The following is an 18,325-nucleotide window of genomic DNA, read 5'->3' as shown; positions in this document are numbered from 1 at the left end:
TTGGTTTTAGTGCATCCAATTTTTCGCATGCGTCTGACAGCCTGCACACGCAGCTGTTGGCCATTTTCAATGTTGGCTTAAATGTCACTCACATATTTATGCTTATTATTTTGACGTGTCTCGCAATTTGCATAATTCGCTCTTTTGACCAGCCTAAAATCTGTTAAACGCGTTGCCCTTGCTCCTAGCTTTCTGCACGCCGTTTTCATAATTTTTGTCAAATTTTTCGCCAAATTACCGGCGGCAGGTCCATAAATGTTGCACCAAAGCCCCGCATTCTATGTTGAGGTTTATTATAATTTTGGTCGATATTTGAGGCGCATGTTGTTGTGACGCTACTGAACCCATTAAGCAATAGAGCTGAGTGCAAATAGGCTTAGCTTCAACTATTTTAGAGAAATTTAAGAGTTGCATTTTGACATACTCTAAGAATACTATAACTAATATACTAATATACCAAAATACTAATATACTGATGTATCAAAATACTGATATACCAGAATACTTATATACCAAAATACTGATATACCAAAATACTGATATACTAATTATATAGCAAATAACTGATATACCAAGATACTGATATACCAAAATACTGATACACTGATATACCAAAATACTGATACACTGATATACCAAAATACTGAATATACTGATATACCAAAATACTGATATACTGATATACTAATATACTGATATACTGATATACTAATATACTGATATACCAAAATACTGATATACCAAAATACTAATCTACTGATATACCAAAATACTGATACACTGATATACCAAAATACTGATATAGCACAATACTAATATACTCATATACTAAAATACTAATATATACCAAAATACTAATATATACCCAAATACTAATGTAGTAATTTTAAAACACGACAATATCATTGAAAATATGAAACATTTAATTTAGCTATTTAATATTTTGCTTGATAAATAAAATATAAGGTGTCAAGGATAGTCTTTTCAAAAATACTATAATAATATAGTACTATAAGTAAAATCATTTTTCATGTATAATAAATTCGCAAATTAATCATCTTCAGGTACGCATTGAAATCTCTCTTTTTTCCTTTTACAGGGTATCGGCCCGTCGCCTAAGCTTAGTATATAAATATCAAGGCTTTGCCACCTTTTGTGTTGAATGAAGAGTTTTGCGACAACAAAACTCACAAATTTCGGGGCTGTTTGTTGGGCACAAACGCGTTTTTTTTATTAATTGTTGCAAATATTATTTTAAATTCAAGTGTTGACAAACGCGCAATTAGTGTTCGCTTGCCCTTTCGCTGTTCAGAATGCGCAACTTCAATACGCAGCAGAGGAATGTGTGTTGTGTATGTATGTGTGTGTGCGGCACAACCAAATATTTTGTCAATTTAAATTCAAGCGTTGGGTAAACGTTGAGCAGCATCGTTGTATGCGGACGGCCGGAAAGCGGCTAAGCAGATTTCTAACCCAACTGACTTTTGGGCCGCGTCCGGCAGTTTGACAATTTTTCGGCCAGCGCCCTCAAATATGCCGCATACGCAGCTGTGACCCCCAAATGGACGACCCAACATTTGTTTATCCCGCCGCTGACCAAGTGTGTGTGTATGGATGTATGGGTGTGTCTGTGTGTTTGTGTGTGTGTTCGCTTCGATGGCCATTTGGCTAAAACTTATTAGACACGAGTGTATTTAGCGCATATGTGGCTGGTTATGTGTAACTAACTGCGCCCCTTGCCTCGCCCCCCACCCACACCACAAGCCAGATAATTCTAGGACCCACTTGCTCCCTTCCTCCCCCTTCCCCTCCTCCTTACGCACACACGCGTAGATACATAACATACACACGCATACACAAATAAATCGGATTGCCGTTGCGTTGTTTTTCTTTTCTTTTTTTTTTTGCATGCTGTGTCTGCTGGGAGTATTTAATGCGAGTCCTTGTCACTGGCATGAGTGGCGAATCCTTCCAGTTAGTGGACATCAGTTGTAAATGCTTTTAAATTCAATTTAAATGATGCGAAAGAAGTGAACAAATTGCTCACTCATAACTATTTTCTACACTAGTGTTGTGCAAACTCTGTTCAATTTACGGAATAACTTAGTTCGATCATTTTCGATCAGTGAACTAAATCGTTGAATTCGATCCTTTAATTTCGCTCATCGTTAAATTTATTTCGTTTTTATACCCAATTCTTGCGCTCTATATTTAATAATTTTAAACCAGCTTCGATTTATTTTTTAATATACTTTTAATTTTAAAGTAATATTAATAGTATTAATAGTATTCAGTTTGAAAAAAAGTGTTTTTGTATTAGTACCTAAAACTTGAAAAACACGAAAAAAATGTTAAAGTTAATGCCATTTTAGCACCAAAAATATTTAAATAAGAGTACATACTTAAGTCAAAACAGATGAAGGCTTTTGAGGGTCAATAAACTGCAAAAGAACGACTATTCAAAACTGGAACAGGTGAACGAGAAGGAACTGAAAATCAAAAAATCAAAATCAATCAAAAAAAAGTAAACAACTGAACTAAATATAATGAAAAAAAATAAATAAAAATTCTACACTGAACCAAAAAGAAGGGTAAGGTGAACTATAAAGGTTGACTAATTCCAATCTTTCACAAATTGTGAACTTATTCAAATCGTTCATTTTACTGAATATGATTATCTTTTTGTTCATTCGTTCGTTCGTGAACAACTCAACGTTATACCTGGCTGCCTAAAGTAAGTTCAATAAAATAAATATGAAATATATAAGTTTATTTCACAAATGGCAAACTTTATCAATTTGTTCACTTTAATGAATAAGTTCTTTTCGAACATTCGTTCGTGAACAACTCAACACTATTATACGAGTATCTCGTTGCCAACAGTAAATTGTGTTCAATGGAGACTTGAGTACCAATTATTTCGTCGCCAATATAAGTCGCTTTAAATAAAGTATATTCAAAGTTGTTGCTTGCTAAAAATTTTATTGTCTATCTTATTTGCTTCTCGATATCGCAGCTCTTTCAAACTAAAGTATATTTCTATGTAACTTAGTGCAAGAGACATATGATATGCTTCTCTAGTCTATGTTGCCACAGCTGCTACTTCCATTCACTGTAGCGCATTGATAAAGTCGTGCCCGCTGCATTGTTTTCCCTGCAGGGAAAAAAACAAGGAGAAATAATATTTTTCTGTTAGCGCCGAGAGCGGGCCAAAACAACGTTGGCAGACCCCCAAAAAGGTGGCTGTGTGTGTGTGTGTCGCTGCTGATGCTGCCGCACAATTCCTTTGTAATTAGATAACGCAACAAAGCAGCAACATGGCAACCACAGCATTTCCGCCTGCCTGCCTCCTGTTCGCCATCCTGCAGCCATCCTGCCTGGCTGCCTAGCTGCCTGCTTGCCTGCCCTCCAGGCTGTTACCCGGCTCGTCTCGGTCGAGTCGCTTGACCAGAGCGAGACAAGCGCATTCAGCTGCACCCAAATAGGCTCACACAATCCCTCCCAGCCTTCCCTTCTCCTCCCCTCCCTCCCGACTCTCCATCGTTGCTCGTTGCACACGACGTGCGTTGCATTTCCCGTGCTGTTTTCGTTTTACGTAAAATGTTGAGAGCATTTTCTGATTATTTTGCAAAATCGCAACATTTGCCGTTGCCATTGGCAGCATAATTAGCCACCTCTCAGCCCCCTCCCACGCCCACTAACTAAGCCCGATCTAACTGCTATTTGTAAGCAAAATTTCTTGTTATTGCGTACAATTTCGCACCGCAAAACGCTTCAATGCGCTTTCAGCCAGCGTAGTCAGTATCTGCCATAATAACAAAAGGAGCTTGTTAGTTGCAAATAGTGTTCCCAACCTGGGCCAGAAGTTTACCAACGACTTCGTTATTTTTGTGGAGTCATTCTATTGGGCCAGCAATAAAATGTGATCAACATAAATTTTAATACAACATTTGTGGCATAAAATAGTATTAAATAAATTGAAATTCTGAATAAAGTCTTACAGTTCTAACACAGAATTTAAAAAGATATACTTAATGTTCATATTTTATAACAAATTAAAATGTAGTTATGTTATAAGCTTTAATTCAACTGATTATTGACAATAATTAATGCTAGAAGTTTACCAACGTCTATTGGGACAGCAATAAAATGTGATCAAAATAAATTTTAATAAATCTTTTGTGTCATAAAATAGAATTAAATAAATTGAAATTTAGTATAAACTCTTGCTGTTCCAACACAGAATTTAAAAGATCCAAGTTTCAAACTAAATTAAAATGTACAATTTACAATAATTAATGATTGATGAACATGGCAAAAAGTTATGTAGTAATATATGCACAGAAATTTAATTTAAGTAATTTATTTATTAGTATACCATACCGGATTTACTCGTAGTTTACTATTAGTCTATTTGCAATATTCGAAATAATTAATACTAGGAGGGACAAATAAATCTTTATAAAATATAAATTGAAAATCTTTTTAAATTATAAAGATTAGTTGGATTAAAGTAAAATCTAATATTGTTAATATTTATATATTATTTCGAATATTTGGATAAAATAATGCTGTACGGAAATAAAATTTTTCTATAAAGAGGAATTTGATAATTATTATTATTATCCAATTAAGTTCTTTTGGTAGAACATTTACCAGGCTTTAAGCGACATACAAATCTCACATTAAATAGGTTAAAATTTGTATATTAAAACATTAAAAATCTTTAAGAATTCGCTGAAATTAGCTTAGTAGCTAAAATTAAATAAAACTTTGCATAACTAGTAAACAATATTTAAGTGACTAGTCAAGTAATATTAGAGCTACAAAGTGCGGTGATTAGATTAGTTCAAGGACATTAAGTTAAGCCCTTTAGCTAGAAGTTTAAACTGATCAAAAGACTTGCTTACAAAGAAAGTTTTATTACTCGGCAGTAAATAGGTTGACTGTCTCTTGAGTCACACCAATATTTAGTGCCCAACACATCTGCAGAATGCGCTTTGCAATGTTGCAAATGCGACCAGATAAAATATGTTTGCAAGAGTAGAGGAAGGAAGAGAGAGCGTAGAAGGTAACTTCTGGGTCTTGGCTTGGAGATTCGGCGAAACCCGAGCTGACCATGATTAGTTGATTAGATGTTGGCGTCTGTGAGATACGGGAAGACACGTATGCGGGCACGCAAATATATCACGCTCGAGTTTGTTGTGCAGTCGACTGGGAGAGCAGCTGAAGCTTTGGTGCATTGCTAGCTACACCTGGCCATAATTAGCTGCTCATCGAGAAGAGAGAGAGAGACAGAGAGCAAAGAGGGGAGAAGGAGTGGAGCAAGCGAGGGAGAGCGACAAACAAATGACCCACAAGATGAAGATTTACTGTGCTCTCATGCAACTAAACTTAATATTTCACGTGCATTTAACCTCCGGGTTTAAATGTCGTAATTTTCTCATTGGCATCCCAAGCCAAGGCAAACGAAACCAAAACGAAGCCAAGTCGAGCTCCTTCCTGAGGCATTGCACGAATGTTTTACTGTCTCAAACTTTGTCTCAATTACGTGCGTGCCAGCGAAGCAGACAGGACTCCACTTTGGCCACGACTAAATATTAAGACTACGAATGCGAGTCAACTGAGTGAGTATGAGTATGAGTGTCAGTATGAGTACACAACTATGAGTATGAGTATTCTGTTGAAGTTGCTGCCACCCCTTCCTCCTTCGCCTCCTCTCTGTCCTTCACATTGATGTCGCTCTTCCCGTTCCCGTTTCCCGTTTGTCATTGGTAACTTTTTTTAATTAAAAGTTTCATCCGAGTAATGGGATATTTGCACTACGAAATGCGATGTCGACCAAGACGATACCAAGCATGATACTTTCGCAATATTTGTGGGTGTCTCTGCCTCGGTTGCTTGTGCCACTTTTGCCTCTATTGGTTGCAAGTATCTAATTGCCAAAAGGATTTGCCTTACAGAATGTTCCGATGACCTTCCCCCCTCCCAATCTTCTCCCGCTTTACCTCATTTTTTATTGGCCGCCGAAAAACTTTGCCCAGCCATTGCCAAACTATGCCCCACTTCCTGTCCTCCTCCTCCGCTTCTCCGCTCCTCCGCTCCTTACAACGTGAGCCAAGTTAATGAGCGGCTAACGTCACGTGCGCAATTAATGTGAAGGCGTTTTAATTAAGGGGTTGCTAAAGATCGACTGCTAAATGTGCTACAACAACGACAACAGCAACAAAAATGGGCACAAGCAAATAATTTAATCGCACCGCTTTGATTTTTAAACGCGAACTTCCAATTGTTGCGTAGGCTTGACCTACATTCTGAAACTGTGTTTAGTTTAAGATTTATGAGTATGTATGTGAATATAATGTTAAAAGTATAAACCATTTATTAAACTTAAAGTTCGTCAGACCAAACGCGAAACACTCACGTGATTCTAAGCTATAATGTTGAACCAGTTGGTGAACCGCTTTAAAAAACTTTAAAGCAAACATAAATAAAGCAGCGCGCACTTTATATAAACACTTGGAGCCACCATGTTATAAAATTCAATGCGGCACTCATAAACTGTTCAATGAAACGCGAGACTGAACCGTTCATTAAACCGGTTCAATGCTTTTAAATCTAAGCCAAATATGCATATGAGTATCTAGAATGAAACACAAACTATATGAAAATAAAGTTAAAGTGCTAAATTTGATAGCATAAATGCCAACTTTCAACACTATACTTGGCTATAAACTATATTGTGAACCGGTTCAGAAGCTTTAGACCAAAATAACAAACCAAATTAATATGTCATATATACCATATCAATGCCACACTGCTAAAGTGTTTAATAAACCGCTTATTAAACTGGTTCATTGCTATGAAATCGAGGCCAAATATGCATATGTGCAACTCGAATGAAGCAAGTGAACCAAAATAAAGTTAAAATTCTAAATTCGCTAACCTAAATACAATATTTCAAAACAATACTGAGCTTTGCATTTGAACCACTTTTTGAACCGGTTCAGAAGCTTTAGACTAAAAGAATTAAAGAAGTTATTATGTGATAAATTTGAAATCAACTCTTTGCTTAAACGCCAAGCTGCATATGAGTAACTCAAACCAAACAAGTGAAGCAAAATTAGTTTAAGCTCTAAATTCGTTAACCTAAATACAACATTTCACCACAATACTAATTTCTGCAGTTAAACCACTTTTTGAACCGGTTTATAATAAGCTTTAGACCAAAAGAATTAAACAAGTTATTGTGTCATCAATTTCAATACTCATATTCTCAACTGTTTGCTTAAATGCGAAGCTGAACCGCTTATTAAAGCGCTTCGATGCTCTAGAATCGAAGCCAAATATGCAGAACTATGCTTAAACAGAGAAGAGCAAGCATTTTGGCACCACAACACAATTACGAAGAGGCCATATATCGTCGGCATGCGCCTAATAGCCTCCAAGGACAGCAAACAGGAGCAACGAACCGGCGAACCAGAGAATACAGAATAGAGAAGCTGACGAGAGCAGGAAGATGTATTTACGAATGGATCAGTCCATAAAGTGGAAGATTTAACCACTGCGCCTCCTCTTTCCATGACTATTTTTGGGGGTTTCGGGGGTTTAGGGGTTTGGGGGTGTTGCCTAATCGCTGGCGGATGTCCGTTCAGAAAATTTGCTTTCATTGTTTTCAGTTTGTGCGAGAAGCGAATCGCTTTTGCTTTTGCCTTTTTGGCATTTCAGAGTCCCTTTCCTTTTCTCTTTATTTTTTTTTTTTTTTTGATTTCATTTTTTGGGTTTGATTGTTTGTGTGTGAGTGTGTGTGTGAGTGTGTGTTTTTGTCGTGCTGCATTCTTGTCGAGTTTGTTGTCAGCATTCCCTTTCAATTTCCTCATCCACTCGAACTAGCATCCTTCCGCTGACTTGTCGTCAGGACCAATCGAACAATGTCTGCCGTTGGTCAATCGTCAGTGGGTAGTCGACGGTCGACAGTCGACGGCAGTCGGCAGTGAATCCAAATGACAAGGACTGCCAGTCCGTTTGTCAATCAATTGTGAATTGTTTATTGAATGTTGTCGTTAGGCTGCACACAACACTACCACCAAGAATCATATTTGTTGTAGCTTTCTAGCTCTCCGCTGCTCTCATTGTTCTTGTTGTTGGTGCTTCCACAGAGGCTAGCATTTGGTTTTGTTTCAACATTGGACAGTAGACAGTAGTCCACTAGGCCAGTCGCCAGTCGCCAGTCGTTTGTTTACACTGGCAATGGCAACGCTTTGCTTTTTTTCTCGGGCGTTTTAATGGAAAACTGTGCACTGATCGATTTGTTGATGCTTGTAGCAACGCTTTTGTACTGTCCTGTCCCTTTTGCTATACCCTAGGCCACCCAGCCATAGACTAGCCCAAGGATACAGCAGCGCAGTTTGTCAGTAGGCCACTGGCAGTCGAATTTTTAATAGAGAAAATACATTTATCATTGACAACACACACACAACATTGATTGAGCCTACAATTGGGCACTTATTCAAACAAATCGAACTATTCGATCAAGCACTCGTTGAGTCGAGTGTTCTCAGTGTTATCTAAATAGTCATGCATTTGTTTTCATTTAATTTGAACAAGAGCATTAATAAGTCGCCTTGTTTAACCTCGAAACTTTGCCAATTCATTGAATGCCTCTGCAGCATCACTAATACGCAGTGTGGTCGGTCGCCTTAAATAGATACTCCCAGTGCGCTCATAATCTTGCCCAAATGGCTTTTGTTCGAGTGAAATAGTGTTGACTTTCTACACACACACTCTCGCAAACTCATGCAAAATGCGAGGCAGCCTTAACAAATGCACGAAATGGCTTTTAAACGAGCGCGACGCCGTGCAGTCTGCCAGACGAAAAACACTGCTTCCCTCCTCTCCCTACTCTCTTTTCTCTTCTTTAGAGCTGACGTTGGCATGTGATGATTTGTTCGCACATAATGAAACTCATCAGCAGCTAGCGGTTCAGCCTGGTCAAGGGGTTGCCAAGAGCAGCAGCAGCAACAACGGGATCAATGGAATTCGCGATGCGGCGCGTTGAATTGGCTTGGCATAAACTCAACTCAAAAAAAAAAAAGCTACAGTCGAGTGTACTTGACTGTGAGATACCCGCTTCCCATTTTTAACAAAGACAAAATATTGCGGTATCATTTTCAAAATATACCGAAAATACTATAAAAAATACTAAAAATATACCAAATGGTATGTTTGGTATATCGATATAGTGCCGCATTCAAAATATATTGTAGACGGCACAATATAACAGATTTTCAGCCAAACAAAGTAAGACCCTCATAAGTAGGCGTTTTTGCCCATACAAAAGTATTTTTTTAATAACTTCGACAATTTTTATCTGATCGAAACCAAGTTTTCAGGAATCATAAGTACTAGAGTAGTTATTGTATATGCCAAAACTCGAAACTCTAGCTTTAAAATTACGCTTGTTATTCCATTTTTATTGATTTGCGGGGGCGGAAGTGGGCGTGGCAAAAATTTTAAACAAACTTGATCAGCGTGCAAACATAACAAATGCTGTCGAAAAATGATTATAGCTCTATCTCTTATAGTCTCTGAGATCCAGTCTTTCATACGGACAGACGGACAGACGGACATGGTTAGATCGTCTCGGCTGTTGACGCTGATCAAGAATATATATACTTTATAGGGTCGGAGATGCCTCGTTCTACTTGTTACATACATTTCCTGTCGGCAAAAAGTTATAATACCCTTCTACCCTATGGGTAGCGGGTATAATGAAAAGGAGAAAGAAAAGGACATCCAAATACGTATGCGACAGGCGTACGCGCTTCTGCAGTAGTAAAAGCATTTTCCAGTTTTTCATTTTTCATGGCTCAGTGGCCAGGCTCTTAGTGAGGAGATATACTTAATTTCAAGTGGAGCTGGGGCCATCAAGAAACTGCTTTTAAAATCAATTTGGCGTTTATTTTTCTTCGGGCTTTTGCGCTCTTTCACTTTTTCTCTCTCTCTCTCTGTCTGTTTGTGGCCTGCTTTTCATTTAATGTGCGCCTTGGACCTTGGACACTATTTATGCACATATTTTGCTGCGTTCTTATGTCAGCCAGCACTTGCGCACAACAACAAAAACAAATGCCGCATAATCAGTTTAAATATTTAAAATGATTATTTAAATGCTAGTAACATAAAGGTAACTGAATTTAAAGCTGGAGTGCAAACAATTTGAGCAAATTCATTAATGGTACTCAGTAGTAGTTCTTCTTTTATTCCTTTCCCCTCTCACATCTCTCTGCTAGTTATGTAGTTGCGCCACAAATACCGCAACAGTTGTGGCTGCCGCGTACTGCAAAATGAGGGCAATGCATTTATCCCGAGGGGCGGCACAAAAAGCAACCACAGCAGCAGCAGCAGCAGCAGCAACAGCAGAGCCAACAGCCATCGCCACAGCGAGCTGCCATGACGCTTGGTTTTGATGTGACGCTGATATTTAAAAGTGGAGTTTGAGCATCAAAGTTGCTTCTGCGTTACTGTGTTGTCGGCCTGTCCTCATCAACATCATCATATACACACTTCTCATACCCTGTACTAGGCCATAAAACATCGCTCGAAGGCTCATCGACTTTGCGGAAATCCCTTTCGCTTTTTTTGTTGTTGTTTGTTGAAGCTCCACTTCAATTGCAGCTGAGTAGCTGGCATAAAATGTGAGCCGAGGCTGGACTGCAGGGCATTCAGTAGCTGAGCAGAGTCCAACCAACAAAGCGCAGCACAACTTGTTTTCTATGTGTACTTGTGGTAATTGCGTAGCATTTTAAGCATGCTGGCAACACTCACTGCAGCTGCTGTGGGTGCTGTTGCTGCTGTTGCTGTTGCTGTTGCTGCTGTTGCTGCTGTTACTTGACACATGTCAGTCAGTCACTCAGTCACTTACTCCGTGTGGGTTGGCTTTGGCTTTGGAGCGTGGCCAAGCGTAAGGCTCTGGGCTCCGACTGGCATAAAGTCTGCTCTGCTCTGCTCTGTGTGTGCTACATAAAATGCACTTGCTGCTGTTGCTGCTGACAACAGCAATAACACAACACTTAATGCAAGCACTGATGTGTGTGTGTGTGAGTGTGAGTTTATGGAGTGGTCATTGCTGGCAGTTGGCAGTTGAAGGCGCATTACATGTGCATTTCTTTTGCATTTTAGTTGCTGGCATTAAATATTACACATACGCACTGTTGATGAGCTGCCCAAAAATCCCTCACACACAGATTTATGGCAAAAACAAATGACCTAACCTCTCTCTGTCTCTCTCTGTCTCCGTCTCCCTCTCTCTTCCTCTCCATGTCAATCGCGTTGATGTTGGTGATGTTGCAAGTTGTTGAGCTGACTGGCAAAACGGAAATTGCATTTCGCTTAGTTTCGAGCCGAGTTCAACTGCAGCTGCAATTAAAGTCGCAACGAAGTGGAGCGTTGGTTTAACGCTGCCTGTCATTAAACTTTTTTTTCGTTTTTTTTTTCCTGCTTTTCCCATTGCATTAGAAAGTGGAGCTCGGCAGCAGGGCGAGAGAATTCACACACTTTAAAGTTGTATGCGCTGGATGCGAATTAAAGTTTGATCGATATGTGTGTTTGCTCTGTGTGTTCCGTTCGCTCTGCGGCTGCGGTTGGTGCTGGCAATTTGCTGCAAGTGGTGCATGCCCAGACCAGCCAGGTCTCTGGCATTAGACGCCATACGCCAGCTGCCGACAGCCGACTGCGGGTCAGAATCATCATAGCGCGGAGTTGAGCTTTTGATTTCCCAGCCATTAATTGATTCGTTTGCTTTGTGGCTGCATTTTTGCTACTCTCAACTCTGTACTCTGTTCTGCTCTGCGATGTCCGTATCTGATGCGGCCGCATTGGCCAGCAGTGATGAGGAGGCAATGCCCGTCAGCAGCCATCCGAGCGCACATCGCGACTACAGTGATTCGCGGTTGGAGCGCGTGGCCAACTACACAACGACCACGATGCGCCTCAAACCCGACAAATGGTCCAAAATGATGGCCAACGATGAGTTCCGGGTGAGTCTCTACACACACTCTCTCTTCCCTTCCCCCCCCACACACACACACACTCTAACATTAGTACACTCATTATTTCTGCAGCACATTGTGCTGGACTGGCTCCATGGACGGAGTCGAGTGTTGGTCATGACTCTCAGCTCGGGCAGCGAGCTGGTGCCGCGAAGCTGTGTGAGCGACTTGTATTGTAACTATATGTTGCAAGGAGGAGGCAACAACTCGGCTGCCTCCCGTGCCTCAACGGCTGTCCACGACTCCAGTGCCTCGCCCATTACGGCAACAGCTGCTGTGGTGGCGGCGGCAACATCGACGGGCGGCGCTTTGCTGGTGCCAATGCCGCCAGCCTCCTCGAGCTTTACCACTCTGGATGGGGTGCCGCGTGGCAAGTGTGCGTACTTCATACGCCACAATTTGGCCGTGCCACTGACGGCCGACAACTTTCAGAGCTCGGTGCTGTATGGCGACTTCCCGGTGCACAGTAAAATCGAAACAATGTCGCTGCTCTTCGACGAGGTGCTGCAGCCGCTGTTGGAGCAGGTCCAGGGCAATTGGCCAACGCCTGTGCGCAAGGATCTGCAGAGTCGCGTCAAGGAAGTGCGCAACACCCTCACCGAGGTTAGTACTCTTATCTCGCAGCACATTAATCCAATCGACTGCACCGCAGAACAGAGAGAGAAAGCAGCATCGCTTAATTGGGCAAAGTTTTCATGTGTCTATAAGCGCTATTTATACTTTATTGTTATCCCCACAGATTAAGGGCAAGACCAACAATCGCACAATTTTATCGTTATTAGTTTCGCCAACAATCGTCGAAGCAGTCGCCGCTCAAGTCGACCAGGGGTAAGTCCAAACTCAGACATAACTTTCCTTCATTGTCTCTACTTTCCTCCACCGCACTTTCCCTTTCCCATTCCCTTTCCCATTCCCATTCCCTTAAACATCCTCCATTAAGTCCATTGTCTCAAGGGCTCTTGCCGTGTCAACGCCGCCAGCGTTGTGTTCGCTTTTGTTTATGTACGGAAATTGTTAGCAAGTTCTTCAAGTTGAACTTAAATTTATTATGTATTTTTCATAACAATTACAAAATATTTGCAGCCCATTCAAATATCTTTCTATCTGTATGGCAAATATTTGATTGCTATTCGACATTTACCATTAAGGTTTAATTAAATGGCAATGAAGACTCTGAACTCTCGACTAATTGGCAAAGCTAAATGCCGCATCAATAACACATTGAAAAGAATTGCATAGAAATAAGCTTAAAATGGCATTGCATCACACAGTTTTGTGGCAAGTGTGTAAGTGCTGCTGCTGCTGTTGCAACTTCAATAAAAATGGCAGAAAATAGAAAAGCAGCAAATGCCCATAATGGAAATAAGTCATTAAATCAAATAAATTGGGGTCAATTTTCTACCCAATATTTTAGACAGCAAGCGCAGAGCAGCAGCTGAAGCTAGGGAAAGTATGTTGTCATTTAGAAGTGAATGACTAGAAGATACCCTTTAAATATGCTTATTAAAGCGTAGTTATTGAAGTCTAGAAAAAAGTCACTTTAAATTAAGCTTTAGATTTCATTCAAAATGAATATTACTCAGATAATATTTGCTTTTAAATATAATGGAAATATTCCGAGTAAAAAGGAAATATTTAGCAAATATTATTAAGTATACATCTAGTATTAAATACTAAATTTAATTTAATGAAAAGAGAGTGCTGGTTGCTTGGGCTTTCGACTTAAAATTTAGTGAATATATTTAATAAAATTTTATTAGAAAATGCTCACTTTGAATAGGTTTATCAATGCCACCTTTAGTTTATGCTACAAACCCTTGCTTACAGAGTATGAAAAGAAGGGTAAGAAAGAAACAGAGTGATAGAAAGTGCGCACTTGGGCAGAAAGGGAGAAAGAGAGAGAGGGAGAGGGCAAGTGGAGGGTAAGCCAAGTGCAAATGTTTCAAGAATTAGGTCAATAAATGCACATTTTTTGCACTTATTTCAAAAACAAAATTAAAAAATGAATAAAAAAAAGTTGCATTCACTTGCGCAGAAGTTGCGTTAAATGGAATTGAAAGGATTGCAACAAAAAAGAGAGAGAGAGAAATGAATGAGAAGACGAAGGAAATTTTTAATTATTATTGAATGGTGATAGGAATCTAAGGGCAGCATTGGATCCCAAATTTCGCAATCTGCTCGAGGAGATGTTCATCAATTGGACAACCCAAATGCATGACATTGTGATGGAGCATTCGGAGTCGGTTGGCCTGAGTTGCAGCTCAGCTGCAGCTGCCACAGTTGCAAGTGGAGCAACTGCAACCGCAACCATGTCGAATGCGAAGCATTTGAGTCTAGTGACGCTGCCGCCGCAGGAGATTGCCTTCTGGACGAATCGCAAACTCAATCTGCAGAACATCTATGAGCAGCTGCGGGAGCCAATGCACAAGACACTCGCTCACATTCTGGAGCGGATTGAGTCCGTCTACTATGAGCCATATGCCAAGGCCTTTCGCCAGCTGCTCACCGCGTGGCTGGAGGCAAAGGATGTCTCGCTGTGGCTGCAGCCGCTGCTGCGTCAAACGGCCGCCTTCAATTCGGTGCAGTTCAGCAACAGCCAGGAGCTGATTGCTCCCATGGTGCATGTGCTGCACTTGATCTGGAGCAATGCGCGCTTCTATCGCAGCAGTCAACGGATGAGCGTGCTGCTGCGTTGCATCTGCAACATGCTCGTGCATCGCGCCGCCGAAGACTTGGAATTCCCGCTGCTCTTCCAGGGCGATGCGGACGAAGGACTGCAACGGATCAATAAAACCGGCGAGGTGCTGGAGTTTTTTTAGGTGAGCAAGAGAAAGAAACCGACTTGCTACTTCCTGACTTTGACTGCTTCTTGGTTTGGCTTAGACAGCGCACACTCGACTACAAGGAACGCTATGGCAGCAGCCAAGTCTTGTTGCCCGCCCTGCCCGTGGCATCCACTTCGGCAGCTGCCTCGCCGCCGCCAACCGATGAACAGCCACAGCTGTGGCGCTTCTCAAACGAACAGGTGTTTGGCCAAACACTCGACGGCTTCCTGCTGCAGCTCTCCGAGCTGCGTCACGTCTTCGAGGCAGCCGTGCAGTTCCAGCAGCTGGAGAAGCTCGAAATTGGGGGGGACTGCGTGGCAAGCTGCTAACCGAACGTATCAGACAGGTAAGGTTGTGAGGGGAGGCGAATGAATTGGTTGCTTTGATACTCTTTTTTTTTTAAGTAGCAGAAAATGATAAGCAACTGTTTAGTTGACACCCAAAAGAAGTCACTTCATAGCACTTTAATAGTTCTTTCAGGCAAAACTTGTTTGTCGACCTCTCTGTCACTAAGTCAATAATATTTATATAAACTTAAAACAAGTAAGGAAGCTATAGTCGAGTGTGTTTGGCAGTGAGATACCCATTCTTATATTTTGAAAATATACCAAATTAATACACCAAAAATACCATAATTTCAAATTATATTAAATTAATATACCAAAAAATACCGTGTTTAAAAAATATATGAAGTTGATATACCAAAAATATCATATTTTAACATCATACCAAACTGAATATCAAAAATACTGAAATATACCGAAGGCTACATTTGATATATAGATATTCAAACTATATACAAACTCGAACTATATTTAAAATTTACCATATAGTACAAAATATACTAAATTTTCAGTCTTACCAGTCAAGACTTTATTTTTTCTATAGAAAGTATTTATTTAATAATCGTAATCGTTTATCCGATCGTAACCCAATTCTCAGGAATCGTAAATATTGTATTTTATAATCTAATATAATCTATCTATAATCTATGTACCAAAATATGTGTCTCTTTCTTCTAAATAACACTTGTTGGTCTCTTGCTGTTGTCTTAACTTTAAAATTTTAGTTTTGATTATAATGAAAATGCATCTTAAAATATTTTAGGTTACTCAAGAAGTAACTTGCAGAGGTAGATCTATTTATTTATTCCCAAATAATTGTTAATACTTTGTGTTCTATATGAAGTATACAATCACAAATTTTAAACCACATATTTATTCACCTTCCTCTCTCAGATCTTCAACGAGTTCAAGCTGCTGTTCGAGCAGTGGACCGATGTGGACATCGATCTCACAGCGCCAGCGGCACAAAATGGAAATGCTTTAAGCGGGAGCAAGCCATATTCTTCGGTCGCATGCAGCTACTAGAACAAAAGCTAGCTACTGTGCTGCTGCAGGCCTTTGAGCAGTGCCACAGCTGGATGCAGCTGCTCAAGCTGACGCAGATGTTTGGCTGCCTGCTGCAGCGCAGTGTGGTGCAACTGGAGCTGGTGCGTCTTCTTCCCCACATGCTGGGCATCTACGATGCGGAGCTGCAGCAGCTCGAAAGCAGCGTGGCAGATGTTTTACTAAACTATCAGCTACTCGGACTCGCTGCGCTTCCCTTGGCCTGGAACTTTCCGCCCGTGGCGGGTGCCATGATGTGGCTGGAACAGCATTTGCATCGTTGCGATGAGCTGGGCGCAAAGGAACTCACCGAACTCATACAGACACTGTAAGCAGTCTCTATGCTCTATGAGTTAGCTCAAGCACTCTTCCCTTTTTTTCTTAGTTTGGGGCAGAAATCGGAGCTTATTGCGTTGCCTGTGCAATGGGATGCTTTGTGCAGTCGCCGCAACATTTTGACCACCAAATTGTGCAATCTGCAGCTGAAAATCTGGCACAACTGGCAACAGGACATCGAACGGCTGATAGCACAAGGCTTGGCAGAGCCAGTGTTGATCCAACCAGATGCAGCTGCTCAGGAATTGCAACCCAATTTCGCCCAGGCCTTGTTCACGCTGCTCAAGGAGACAAAGTATCTGCTGGCTTTGCAGGCAGCTGGCAGTCTGTCGTCGCAGCTCTTTCAAATGCCCGACGCTCTGCTCTCGCTGTATCTGCAACGCGATGCGTATTGGCAGCGTCGCATTCGTCTCATCAAGATTGATGAGTTCTACAACGGCATCAGAGCGGGGCAATGCGCTGAGGCGGAGCTGCAGCTAATAGCTGGCGAGCTGGCCACGATTGATGCCCAAGTAGCCAAGGCTTGTGTACAGCTCAGCTGGTCTAGCTATGGTAAGCAAAGAAGGCAGATTTTTCATTTCGTGCACTGAGATAAAAGATATTGTTGAATCAAAAATAATACTTTGAATAAAAAAAAAACAAACCTAACAAAAAAAAAACCTAGAAGCTACATTCGAGATACCCGCTACCCACTTTCAATACCGAAAAATACTGAAAAATATACCTAAGGCTATATTTCGTATATTGACAATATGGTATATATGGAATCATTGGTATATTTTAAATTTTGGTACTATATCAGTATACAAAATACAGTCTTTGGTATATTGATATAGTATATTTTGGTATATTTTTAATGTGATACTAAATCAATATAGAAAATACAGTCTTTGGTATATATTGATATAGTACAACATTTAAAATATACCATAACTACAAAACATACCAGAACATATACTAAACACAGCCTTAGGTATATTGACATGGTACTACATTTCAAATATACCAGATCTACTAACTATACCAGAAAATATACCAAATATAGACTTTAGTATATTGATATAATACCAAAAAAATGTTCACCACTAAAGCAATATTTTAAATCAAGACCGAATTACTTTAGCTTAGATCTTTTTTTTTGTAACAGCAAAACTAATATATTGTATATACTGATTTTATGTGCATCACTTTTAGTATTTTATATTACTATAGAAATTTCCTTGTCAAGATTGAAAAGACTTCCTATAAAAACTTTTCTCGATTAAGTTCAAATTCTTGTTTTACGAAATTAAGTTTTTCTTACGGTGTAATACAACTACTTTCTCTCCCATTCCCTCCGCCTCTTCCTCTTTCCTTCTCCCTCTGTTTTCACCACGCTTAGATGAGCCTCTTATTGAGAGCATCTACGAGAAGGCACGCGGTCTGTTTGGGCGCCTGCAGCAGTCGCACAGCAATCTGGATGCCATATTGGCCAGCATGCATCGCTGGAGCCGAGAGCCGCTGCATCAGCGCAGTCTCTACGGCCGCAATCTGCTCGATTTGCGGCATCAGCAGGACCGTGTTCGACTCCGACTGCTGCAATGCGATGAGACGCGAATGCTGTTAAATCGCCTGCTGATTGCCAACTTTTGTTTATTCTTCAACTATGAGACGCAGCAGTTTCAGCTCTATTCCCGTGACCTCAGCGTCCAGGAGGTGAGTTCACTTCTTATTGTTATTGTTATTATTA

The 18,325-nt window shown here is 40.5% G+C and overlaps 1 protein-coding gene across 1 annotated transcript in view; it reads left to right on the top strand.

The window, feature by feature from the left end:
• Positions 1–11,849: 11,849 nt before the first annotated feature.
• Positions 11,850–18,325, top strand: part of LOC133836821 (dynein beta chain, ciliary) — a 29,630-nt gene continuing 23,154 nt past the window's right edge. The window contains 10 exon segments of the mRNA XM_062267409.1: positions 11,850–12,035; positions 12,120–12,650; positions 12,787–12,875; positions 14,185–14,861; positions 14,927–15,174; positions 15,177–15,218; positions 16,111–16,180; positions 16,183–16,588; positions 16,646–17,148; positions 17,978–18,291. Of these exon segments, the coding sequence (XP_062123393.1) occupies positions 11,850–12,035; positions 12,120–12,650; positions 12,787–12,875; positions 14,185–14,861; positions 14,927–15,174; positions 15,177–15,218; positions 16,111–16,180; positions 16,183–16,588; positions 16,646–17,148; positions 17,978–18,291 (3,066 nt within the window).

The sequence above is a fragment of the Drosophila sulfurigaster genome, chromosome 2R (genome assembly GCF_023558435.1).
Source record: "Drosophila sulfurigaster albostrigata strain 15112-1811.04 chromosome 2R, ASM2355843v2, whole genome shotgun sequence".
NCBI classification, from domain to species: domain Eukaryota; kingdom Metazoa; phylum Arthropoda; class Insecta; order Diptera; family Drosophilidae; genus Drosophila; species Drosophila sulfurigaster.
This window is presented reverse-complemented; position numbering and strand designations above follow the sequence as displayed.